Source organism: Oncorhynchus kisutch, linkage group LG6 (genome assembly GCF_002021735.2).
Source record: "Oncorhynchus kisutch isolate 150728-3 linkage group LG6, Okis_V2, whole genome shotgun sequence".
NCBI classification, from domain to species: domain Eukaryota; kingdom Metazoa; phylum Chordata; class Actinopteri; order Salmoniformes; family Salmonidae; genus Oncorhynchus; species Oncorhynchus kisutch.
In genome coordinates this window covers 54127370-54140028 of record NC_034179.2, presented here as the reverse complement: position 1 = coordinate 54140028, position 12659 = coordinate 54127370, and the positions used below count along the sequence as shown (strand labels likewise).

At 40.5% G+C, this 12659-nt stretch overlaps 1 protein-coding gene across 1 annotated transcript; it reads right to left on the bottom strand.

The window, feature by feature from the left end:
* Window positions 1-9237: 9237 nt before the first annotated feature.
* On the bottom strand, window positions 9238-12444 carry LOC109892175 (D(1)-like dopamine receptor). The gene has a single exon (XM_020484614.2). The coding sequence runs from the start codon at window positions 11015-11017 to the stop codon at window positions 9698-9700; it is 1320 nt and encodes a 439-aa protein (XP_020340203.1). The 5' UTR covers window positions 11018-12444; the 3' UTR covers window positions 9238-9697.
* Window positions 12445-12659: the final 215 nt, after the last annotated feature.

Sequence of the window (12659 nt, the reverse complement as noted above, 5' to 3'; positions counted from 1 at the left end):
GCCTCTTCATCATCAACGATGGACTCTACAGATGGCTCAGGTCCATTGGACCCTTCAGTCCTTGAGGGCTTTGCAAAACCACTCGAGGTGAAAGAATGTCCACACCTCCTCATCCATTACACCATCTGTCAACATCGGCAGTTCTATGGTGAGAAACATCTTGGTTAAAAACCCTGTGCTATCCTGAAGCATGAGTACAGGACTTAAAAGGCTGCTTCCGACCGTTCTACGACAGCTGCCGGGATCCGACGCTGTCGTAGTCCATGTGAGGTCAAACGACAATAGGAGAGCTAGCTGGGAACTGCTGAAAATTGATTTTAAAGAACTGATTCTAGTTCTGAAAGATTCCAAAAAGCGGCCAATTATTTCAGGTCCGGTACCATCGTTGGGTGTGAAATATTCAGCAGTCTACTGGCATTACATACCTGGCTAAAATATTACTGTAGCTCTGTTGGAACAACTTTTATAGATAACTTTGCACTGGAAACAGAAGATGCTCTACAGGAATGACGAAGTCAATCATGTTGGCTCCTGGACACTCTGAACCAGAGTTATACTGTTAGTACTAAGGCGGTGGGCCCCAGTACGAGGTCCACTGAGTGCACTTCACCCTGCACTATCAGCTCAAACATAAATAACTTTGCCATGTCTCCTTCTGATAAGCTTCCCAGTAAAGCAATAAAAACAATCAACCATCCCAGAAAAGTTGTAAAAATAGCCCACATTAACATATGTAGCTTAAGAAACAAGGTTCATAAAATAGATAACTTGCTAGTAACAGATTACATTAATATTCGGACTCTAAAAATCAGTTAGATAATACCTTTGATGATACAGTGGTAACAATACAGGGTTATAACATCTACAGAAAAAACAGAAATGCCAATAGCTGCGATGTTGTAGTCTATATTCAGAGCCACATTCCTGTAAAGCTTAGAGAGGATCTCATGTTAAATACTGTTGAAGTAATATGGCTACAGGTTCACCTGCCTCACCTAAAACCCATTCTTGTGGGAAGCTGCTATAGACCACCAGGTGGTCAGCATCTGGATAATATGTTGTGAAATGCTTGATAATGTAGGTGATATCAACAGAGAGGTATATCTGCTTTAAAGCAGTATCCAAATCCATTGGATGTAGTGATCACAATACTGTATAGTAGCCATACCTAGGAAAACCAACGTTCCAAAGGCTGGGTCTAATGTAGTGAAGTGTATCATGCAATACATTTTGTAGTTATTCCTATGTTGCTGATGTAAAGAATATTTGCTGGTCTGTGCACTTGACACATTTATGAAATTGCTTTTTGTTACTAATAAGCACACACCCATTAAGAAAGTGACTGTAAAAACTCTTAAATCCCCGTGGATTGACGAGGAATTTAAATATTTATACATAGCCAGTGTGCGGGTGACTTTAACACTAGTCAGCTACTACAGTGAGTGAAATCACCGCAACAGAGCTGCAGTCAGTTAGAAGAATGGGTGGCAAGAAAGAAATAAGTTAGCCCTAAATATTTCTAAAACTAAAAGCATTGTATTTGGGACAAATCATTCACTAAACCCTAAACCTCAATCAAATCTTGTAATGAATAATGAGGAAATTGAGCAAGTTGAGGTCATGGACAAAACATGTTGATGCAACAGTAGCTAAGATGGGGCGCTGTCTGTTTAAACTACTAGCACACAGCTCGAACACCCATGCATACACAAGAACACAAGACATGTCACCAGAGGTCTCTTCACAATCCCCAAATCCAAAACAGACTATGGGAGGCACACAGTACTACATACTGTAGAGCCATGGCTACAAGGAACTCTATTCCACATCAGGTAAATGATGCAAGCAGTAGAATCAGATTTTAAAAACAGATACATGTAACAGCGGGGACTGTGAGAAGACACATAAAGGCACAGACACGCACATACACATGCTAACACAAGCACTCTACACGCACATACACATGCTAACACACGCACTCTACACACACATACACATGCTAACACACGCACTCTACACACACATACACATGCTAACACACGCACTCTACACACACATACACATGCTAACACACGCACTCTACACACACATACACATGCTAACACACGCACTCTACACACACATACACATGCTAACACACGCACTCTACACCCAGATACACATGCTAACACAAGCACTCTACACCCAGATACACATGCTAACACAAGCACTCTACACACACATACACATGCTAACACAAGCACTCTACACACACATACACATGCTAACACAAGCACTCTACACACACATACACATGCTAACACAAGCACTCTACACACACATACACATGCTAACACACACACTCTACACACACATACACATGGATTTTGTATCGTAGCTATGTGGTAGTAGACTAGTGGCCCGAGGGCACACACTTAATGTGTTGTGAAAAGTGTTATGAAATGTAATGTCATCTAATATTTTTAATTGTATATAACTGCCTTTATGTTGCTGGACCCCAGGAAGAGGGGATCCTTAATAAATACAAATACAAATAAATACTAGACTGTTCAGCCATAATGTTGGTTAACAGAATGTTAAATAATTCAAATTTCCCCCTCATTTTGAAGAGTACGATTTGACGGTGATGGTAGGGATGATGCAATTGACTTATTTCTCTTGGGAGTTGGTCATTGATCAGAAATTGTATCTGATCAGACTGTTGAAGCACCACATTTGTTGATTATGTGGACCAGGCAGTTGCTCGATGGGCAGAGAAACCTGTAAATGAGCTGAATTGAACTACTCAGCAGGAATCCGATAGACTTTGCCAGACCAGATGAATGTTTTCTCCGCAGACAGGCAGCAGAATGCTACATTTGTGGAAAACTCTTGACATGATTGCTAGATCAAAGCCAGGTGGAGACAGAGAAGGGTTGACAGTTAGTTATCCATCAGGTGAACAGCCATGGGCATGTTGTAATGAATACGATTTATCCAACTTCGAAGCCTTTTAGTATCAGAGGAGCAAGAGAACAAATCACGTCACTGCATAAGTGCTGAACAGATGCCATGAGTCAGGGACAGAATTAGAAAGCAGTAGGGAAGTCTGCCTTCACTAGCCTGCCTGTTGGATAAGAGTAATAGCATGTGACATGAAGGAGGTACAAAGAGGTGAATGAAGGAAACTTTCCTCCCTTGTAGCTCCCAGTTTGTGAACTTACGTGCTGCTGTACGTCAGAACTCCAAATCAAAGCAATGTCAAGCTGTTGCATTCGCAGCAGAACTGTGAACATCTTAACTAAGACATAGTGTCATTGTCACCCCCTACAATCTATAACAGCAATGCATATTGCAAGGTTTTGAATCATCGTCTTTGGAAAATACTGTCGCTACATTGACTTTGATCAAGAGAACACACTTGATTTTTTTCTGTTTGATATATCGACACATTTTGGGGACTAAAGGAATTTGACCCTTTCAACTGCTCTTTTGCCCTTTCAACCAAAAAAACATTTCATGTATCTCTACCAGGAAATGTTAAAGATGTACTCTCTCTATAGATATCCTGGCTATACAGAAGAAGGGATTTGGGTAAAGACTGAATTTAGTTCAAGTAAAGTATTTAAACCCCTCATCTGGCACTATAAAGGCTTTTCCTTTCTGTCCACTAATGCAGACTGACCTCATGATTATTGGTTCCCCCTGCAAACAAATCCTCACCCCATGGGTTTCAGTAGCTTAGACATAATATCCCAGCCTAGCTCCTAGTGCCTGTTCAGACATGTACTGTAATATTAAATCTCCATTTTTTTTCCAGTTTGAACTGCAAGCAGTGGTGCTGATGCTGTGCTTGGTGGAGAAATAAGAAGCTGCATGTTGGTTACATAAGCACATTACAGCAGTCGTTCATGGCCACCTCCTCTCACCAAGGCAAGCGCTGCCCCGCGGGCCTGTCATTAACCTTGACTGTGTTTCCACTGTGGCCCCCTTCAATTTCTGCCTGTGTTGATCTACGGGGAAAGTGCAGCTCAACCATCCATGTGATTTATGCATCGCTTACGGGATGTGTCAACCCGCCAGGCATTGAGTTTACACTAATGGTCATAACATCTCCAATATTAATGTATTTTACTGTATCCAAACCATGCAGTCTTTCTGGTCCTAATGTTTTTGAACCCCCTCACATTGTTGGATTTCTAGACAACTGCTGTCTTGTTCGGATCTAAGTCAGTCAGAATGAGAGCGTTGCGTTTGTGGCTGCAGCCCAGCGAGTCACTTACAGACACAGAGCTAAATGGGGCTGTGGTACAGTATCTCCTTCTCCACAACAGCCACTGATTTCACAGTTGAGCGCCACTGAATGGCTCTGTGTTGAGTCACATTACCTGGTTGACTGAGATGAGGATGTTTACATGCTTTTTAAAAGAGCTACTAATTGAATGTGAACAGCTGTACACAGAGTGGTCACCCAGGGCCTTCATGGCACCCACACCAATACACAATGTGGACAGATACCTTTTTTTAGCCTGTAACTGTAACAATCTTATTCTTAAATAGAAACATTAAATAATAAATGACATATGCCACAGTAGAGCATCTCGCTCAATGGTAAGGCCGACTGTTACATCAGCATCAAACAAACTATGAAAAGAGCAGTTGTACTTGTAATACCATCAGATCAGAGTGACATTGACTTTGACATACCAGACACTGACTGCTTCGCTGTTTGTTTTGCTTTTGAAAGGCTATTTCAACTCGTTCATCCTCATCTAGTTATGTAAATGATGTGGGATATGAACAGAGTGAGGCCATCAAAGCTGAAAATGTGCGTCATTGTTAGACAGAAATCAATTCATATCGATCCTCCACAAAGACATGATCTTCCAATAAACAGTTGGACCCAAACTACATTACCACACCAGCCAAACCTCCTCTAAATAAATTCAAATAATATATTTTTTTAAACGTATATGTACTTTTATTTTGCAAGTAGTGTAGGGCACATTTTGTTAGAACCGTAAACTAGGTACTCTAATAAACTATTTTTCAAAACCTTGACAAATGCAGAACATCTGACTGACGAGTGCCTTGACCTTCCAATAAACCCACACTGAAAAACAGCACATGCAATTACTCACAATTAAGGATTCCAAAATAAATTTAAAAAAGCACTTGTGTTCACATCTACATTTGAACATTGTACAATAATGTTTTTCATTTTATGTCCATGAAGTGTTGTTGAATGTCGAGGTAGGGATGCCATCGTTAATAAACGCATCTTCATAAAATGAGCTTGACAACAACACCCCTGTAATTGGACCCATCCAAAAAGGATAGTGTTTAATGTCATAGGAGGACAGCGACGGTTATCTTGTCCTGTTTGTCATTTGATGCAAAGGAACGCTTTGCTGTCGGATAGGTTAACAAAAGCACTGTTACATGTGATGTCACAACAAACATCTAGACAGAACATGAAGCTGTCACAAGTTCTTTCTCATAACCTGTGGGGTACCCCTAGGAAAGACATTTGAGCAAGCAAGGCATTTTCCTTTTGTCATTTAGCAATGCAATGCCCCCAAATCATAAAGTGGCAGTTTACTGTGGTGAGTAGAGTTGAACATGACTGGTAAACTTGGCAGGCTCAGATCTCAGGAATGATACAGATACAGCAACAAGCAAGATAGTTAAACCATCTGAACAGAAAATATATATTGATCTGTATAAGTGTATAAAACCAAAAACATCTGGACAAGCCTTAGATACTTCAAAGAGCCATGCCAGTGGCACACTTGTTCATATGGCTAAGCATATCAACTTTATAAAACATTGTCTTCTCACAGCATTGGACGTCACACTCAGCAAAATCGTTGGAAACAAAAGCTGAATAGACATTTGTTTATTTTGGGCATCTTTATGCAGGCCGAATTACCTAGTCGTAGGGCCAGGTGTGCATGTTGTGTTGTTGTGATAGAACCACAGGGGGAAACAGCAGGGGAGGATTGTTTACTAATGAAACTGAATAACAGCTTCTCCACTGAGTAGACAGGGCCTGACGAGCTGAGCGCTGAGCAGACAAAGACAGTCTTCTGGAATATTTCCCATAGCAACTCAGATTATGTGGAGTTATTTTTTAATTGTATATTTGAGTGGACTCATGTTTGAAGATAGCTAGAAAAAAAATGATCAGCAAAGAATATAGTTTATAATGGAGAGACAGGTCAATATTGGTCAACAACTGTTATTTTTATTTTGTATTTAACCTTTATTTAACTAGGCAAGACAGTTGTTTAATATTTACAATGACGGCCTACACCGGCAAAACCCGGACAGCGCTGGGCCAATTCTGTGCCACCCTATGGTACTCCCAATCACGCCTGGTTGTGATACAGGCTATGCAGTGGTGTAAAGTATTAAAGTACTGAACTAGTTTCTATGGGTATCTGTACATTACTAAAGAAAATAATGTACTTTTTATCCTAAAGAAAATAATGTACTTTTTACTCCATACATTTTCCCTGACACCCAAAAGCACTCATTACATTTTGAATGCTTAGCAGCACAGGAAAATGGTCCAATTCACGCACTTAATCAAGAGAAGATCCCTGCGCATCCCTACAGTCTCTGATCTGGTGGACTCATTAAACACACATGCTTCATTTGTAAATGATGTCTGAGTGTTGGAGTATGCTCCTGGCTATCCGTAAAATAAATGTAAAAAGATTGTGCCGTCTGGTTTGCTTAATATAAGACATTTTAAATTATTTATACTTTTACTATTATTCTTGATAACTTAAGTATATTTTAGCAATTACATTTACTTTTGATACTTAAGTATATTTAAAACCAAATACTTTTCGATTTTTACTCAAGTAGTATTTTACTGGGTGACTTTCACTTTTACTTGAGTCATTTTCTATTAAGGTATCTTTACTTTTACTCAAATATGACAATTGGGTACTTTTTCCACCGCTGCTGTTATGGTAGAAAATGAAAGAAGGCCAACCTTCACTGGACATAGTTGCATGTAGTTGCTGCAGTTTTGCCTTCGTCAATGACATAATACCTTTGAAAAAACATTTACAAAATATCAGATGCTACTATATCAAGTCAGCACTGTTTTTACTTCAATATTATGGGATTGGTGGCTTCCAGAGCCATGAATTTAAACATGGCTCTGGTCCCTTCTACGCTCTTTTTAAAAAAGGGTTCCAAAGGGGTTCTTCGGCTGTCCCCATAGAATAACCCTTTTTAGTTCAAGGTAGAACCCTTTTTGGTTCTGGCTTTCCCTCTGTGGAAAGGGTTCTACATGGAAGCCAAAAGGATTCTACCTGGAAAACAAAAATTGTTTTTCAAAGAGTTCACCTATGGGGACAGCCGAAGAACCCGTTTAGGTTCTAGATAGCACCCTGTGACAATTAGAGTGGAGCTGAACTGTGAGCACATTCCACCATTATCTACAAAATGACATAGACAAAGGTCTTCTCAGAGGGAGTTCATATTTTGACACTTGTCAAACAAGACTTGTCATAGATGGACATACACTCTAATTAAGAATCCAGGGTCAGGCTAATACAATTAGGCCATAAAAACTCAATAGGAGAGCAATACAGGAGTGGATGGAGCTAGGCAACTCATAAGTAACATGTTGATCCACAAATGTTCTTCCTTCCAGAACAACAAAATATAATAATGAATGTGAGACCAATACCACTAAATGACTTACCCTATTCAATGTATGACAACTCTATGCTTTTACAGCTGGAGATACGAGAACAAGGTTGACATCTGGAAACAACTAAACCACAATGCATTAACTCTAGTTAATGTTTACATCAAACCCCTGGCCATGGGACTTCCCATCATGGAACTATGATAAATTAGTGTTGCCACACTTCTGTAAAGAGTGTGAAAATATGTTCTGCACCAAATTCACACTGTGAAATTACATCCAATGTAGATTCATGCAATGCCTTCTGAAATTAACAACTTTATGAACTAGTTGAAGGCCTTCACCACACAAGCTCTATATAATTGTTCGCCATCTGTCAAATTCAATATAAATTTCAATACTGCAGAGAGAACAACTTAACAGTCAGAGGTACAAATTAGAGAATTGATCAGACGAGTCAAAGGACCAAAGCATACAGTGGGGTGGCTTCAATCTGGCAGCTATAAGCACAACAATAGTCCCACTGTTACCTAAAACATCACAGCAAAAGCTGAATAGACATTTGTTTATTTTGGGCATCTTTATGCAGGCCGAATTACCTAGTCGTAGGGCCAGGTGTGCATGTTGTGTTGTTGTGATAGAACCACAGGGGGAAACAGCAGGGGAGGATTGTAATAAGCACAACAATAGTCCCACTGTTACCTAAAACATCACAGCACTAGCTTAAGCCATTCACAATATGTGATTTCAGCGGTTTACCAAAGGTCACAAAGTGTCAATTGTGTTCCGGTTGGGTGACCAGTGACTTGCATAAGGTACAGGATTGACATTTTTCTTTTATGCATTGATGGCATTTACTGCTGCACACTAAGCTGGGTTTTTTTCTCTTCAAGCCAACAGAACGTTAATAGAATCAGAATCAGCTCTCTGCATTAGTACAGTAAAAGGGTGTGTCCAAAATGGAATTCTATTTCATATTTAGTGCTCTACTTTTGACAGAAGCCTTTTAGGATCTGGTCAAAAGTAGTGCACTATATAAGGAATAGGAGATGCACACCTGAAGGAGTGTCTCATGAGGCCTGACTTGCCAACAGGATCACTGATGCCCTAAGTGTGAAGAGGTAACACTTTTCAAGAGGAGAGTGTCTTGTGGGAGTGAGTAATAGGGACAATCAGAATGAGCTCCATCTACACAAGTTGGAAAATGCATTTACTACTAAAGGGGAATACAACTGAAATATTTAGAAATATGGCATACTTGGCATAAGATGTTGTAACTGTGAAAATGAAAAGGCTTTTAAAGCATGCCTCAGTTATTGACACAGTGCTCTAAATGTCAAATGCATACATGTGTATACATCATACCTTACTAACACCCTACCACTCTGAGGCTTACCACTTTGTCACAAGAATGTAAGTGCAAGAGTTGATGAGGGTTGTTTTGAATTATTTACACCATCCTATGGTCATATTATTTGACTCAATTGTCATTACCACCGAAGTGTCTTCAACTCGCCGATATATTATGATAAATAATATAAATAAAAACAAATTAATTACACACTGCGGTTGACATAATGTTTTTTTTAGCAAAATCAATTATCTTTATAGTTCAATGGAGAATATGAAACACACTGTATACATAAATGTAAAGCACTTACAAGACATTTAGCTAATATTTCTACATGTTATAATGGCATCCAGGATATTTGTAACATCACTACTGTACATATATGCAAATGTATACGTATTTATAAATACAACACATGTATACATGTGTGTATTTCTTTTTTCTTTATTCAAGTTATGGAACATTTATCAACAAATCTGTCTATACTTCATTAATAAATGCTGAAGGTGTTTTGCAGATAGTTAACCAGGATAAAGTGCCTTCATTTGAAACATTCTGTAGATTTCCATAGTGATTAGAGATTTAAGGTTTGCAGTGAAGCTCAGTTTGTATACCCCACACCTTTGCTTAGGCATTCTGCCTGGTCTCTCCCTCTGTGGGTTCCTTCTATTTTTGTATACCAATACATACACCAATCAACATCTCACAGTTTTGTGTTGGCCGTTCTGAGTTATAGGATTAATCACATCTGCATCGCTGTCCAAGTTTTCAGAAAGAGGCGGGGACAGTTTCTCCAAGGACTTAATCCCAACCTCATTCTTCTTCTGCAGCTCCTCCTCCTGACATAGGATGCTGTGGGGAATCACATAGGTGGCATTGTTTCTCTCCTTGGGAATGTGCCCTTTAGGCTGATACTGGGACGCAGGTGGCTGAGCTCCATTGTTGTTGATGCTCACTATCTCTATGGCATTGCTGCCCGGGCAGAGTCTGTGGCAGCCCAGCAGGATGGAGAATGCTTTGCGGAAGTCCGCGTTGAAGGCATATATGATGGGGTTGAGTGAGGAGTTGGCCCAGCCGAACCAGACGAACACGTCAAATGTAGCAGGGCTAATGCAGAAGAAATCAGAGGTGCTGTTGGCCTCACAGAAGGGCACCATGCAGTTGAGGATAAAGAAGGGCAGCCAGCAGCATACAAACACCCCCATTATGACAGAGAGGGTCTTTAGGACTTTGGTTTCTCTTTTGAAAGACATTTTGAAGGAGCTCTCCGTCTCCATGTTGGAGTTGTTCCCCATACTGCTGTGGCGGTTCTTGGCACTCTCCGCAGCCCTCTCCAGGGCTGAGATTCTCCTGATTTGTATCTGGGCAATTCTGTAAATCCGGGTGTAAGTCACGATCATGATTGCCACAGGGATGTAGAAGCTGATGAGGGAGGAGGAGATGGCATAAGTCCTGTTAAGGCTGGAGTCGCAATTGTCCGGAGGCAGCTCCCCGTAAGTGCTGTTGAGCTCCAACACTGCAGCCTTGTGCCAGTTCAACTGCACAGGTATGAAGGAGATAAGCACGGACAGAGTCCATGCCACACTGATCATAATAAATGCCACCTTGGGTGTCATCTTCCTCTCATAGCGGAACGGGCTTGAGATCGCCCAATATCTGTCCACGCTGATGACACATAAGTTCAAAATGGACGCTGTGGAGCACATGATGTCGAATGCCACCCAGATGTTGCAGAAGGCTCCGAAGGGCCAGAAGCCCACGATCTCCGTCGCTGCCTTCCATGGCATCACCAAGATGGCCACCAGCAGGTCTGAGATGGCCAAAGAGATCACAAAGAAGTTGGTGACCTTTGAACGCAGGTGGCGGAACTTGGTGACGGCAACACATACCAGTGTGTTCCCTAGCAGTGTGGTCAGGATGAGCGCAAAGAGAAAACAGCCTGTCAGAACACGCTTGGATGAGTTTCTCTCTGGCAAATTATCGCTATCACGGACCATGGAGAAGTTCAAATCCATGTTTCTGTCAGCTTGTAGAGATGGAAATCACCCCATAATTCCAATCACCTGAAGTCAGGACAATTAGATGGAAAATGTAGCCTTGGCCTCTTGCCTGGGGACAAGCTCATTTGGAGGTTGGGTCACCATGCTCATCACAACGATCATCTTGCAGAATAGTGTCTATAAATATTTTAAAAAGCAATCGTTAGAAATTAGCCAAAAAAATCATCCTGTTCATGAATTCTCGAAGACATTCTAATGTTAGAGCAGCAGTTTTCCAGCCGTTATTGAAGAGTTGAATATGATGTATGCTACCAATCTAAACTTGATTTTTTATTTGATGTTATGTCTAATTCAATGAGCTGTCAGCAGTCATCTGAAACGTTCACACCATATTCTCGCAGGCATGTTATGTAAACAGAGGCTGGGCCAATCATTTGCCTTATATATGGGCTCATCAATACAGTCTATTGATCATATTTGCACTGCATTTATCTGATTTGTTTAATGACTGACAAGGCGTGTCCATCTGATTATATTCGTGCTCCTATTGACACTCCATCTAGGACAAGCATTAGACTTTGTAACTGCAATGCACATGCACTGGACCTACCGCATTACGATTTGGACTGTGATAGAAATGTAGACATAATCACGACTCCTCCCAAAACATTGCTGAATAGAAATGCATTCGCATCATAACAACAAAATAAATACATTGTCTGTGTCTTTACACATGAAATGTGGCTTCTGCCTTTGTTTTATGAAAAATGTGCATTCAAGTTTCCATAAGCACCAATAAAACATGTCAGGCTACATTTTACGGTGGAGCAACACATAACCGTAATCCTGGAGCTCAATCCGTTTGTGCGGTCCGTTTTTGTCACACATCAAGTCTCCAAAATTGCAATGAACCTCCATGGAAGATGAGCTGTCAACTTTTTTCAAACAAACGTTTTTTTTTTGCAGATGCCGTTAAATCCTCAAAGAAAGCTCAATGGTAAGCCATTATTTACATGGAAATAGTAGGCTCTACTTATTCTCCTTCCCCCCATCTATACAACAGAAGCGCACGCCTCTCTGCTCTCCTCCTCTCTTCGCGTGTGTTCTGGATGCAGCCCCAGTACCGCCAGCAATGTGTAATTAACATTAAATTAAGTCCTTTCGAAATTCACTCTACTTTCACGTGAAAAACCGTGCGACCACATCCAGAGAAGGTGCAAATACCGTCCGATAGAATTGATTCAACTCGTTTATCTTCTCACAAGCTCCAAATCAACAACAATAAGAGTAGCTTACGAGTTTTCCTAAACGTTACGCACTGGATGTCGTGCCTCTTTTGTTTTGTTACTTTCTTCTTATTTTGAAGTTATTGTGAAGAGATCCCGATTCCGTTTTAGTCTCCTCATCCAGCAATGACGTGTCTGAAGTGAAGTCTCTCACTTGTAGATTGAGGGAAGATGAGAGGGTGTCGGAAACGTCCCCATCTGCTTTCCTCCAGCTCATTAAGAAAATCAGCTCATACTTCAGCATGGTGAAATGTGCTTATTTGATCCTATTAAAGCCCACCCACTCTTCTATATTGATATTAGATGTATAATTACAAAGTTATTTATACAGTAGCCTAATATATTCGATATTGATATTAGATGTATAATTA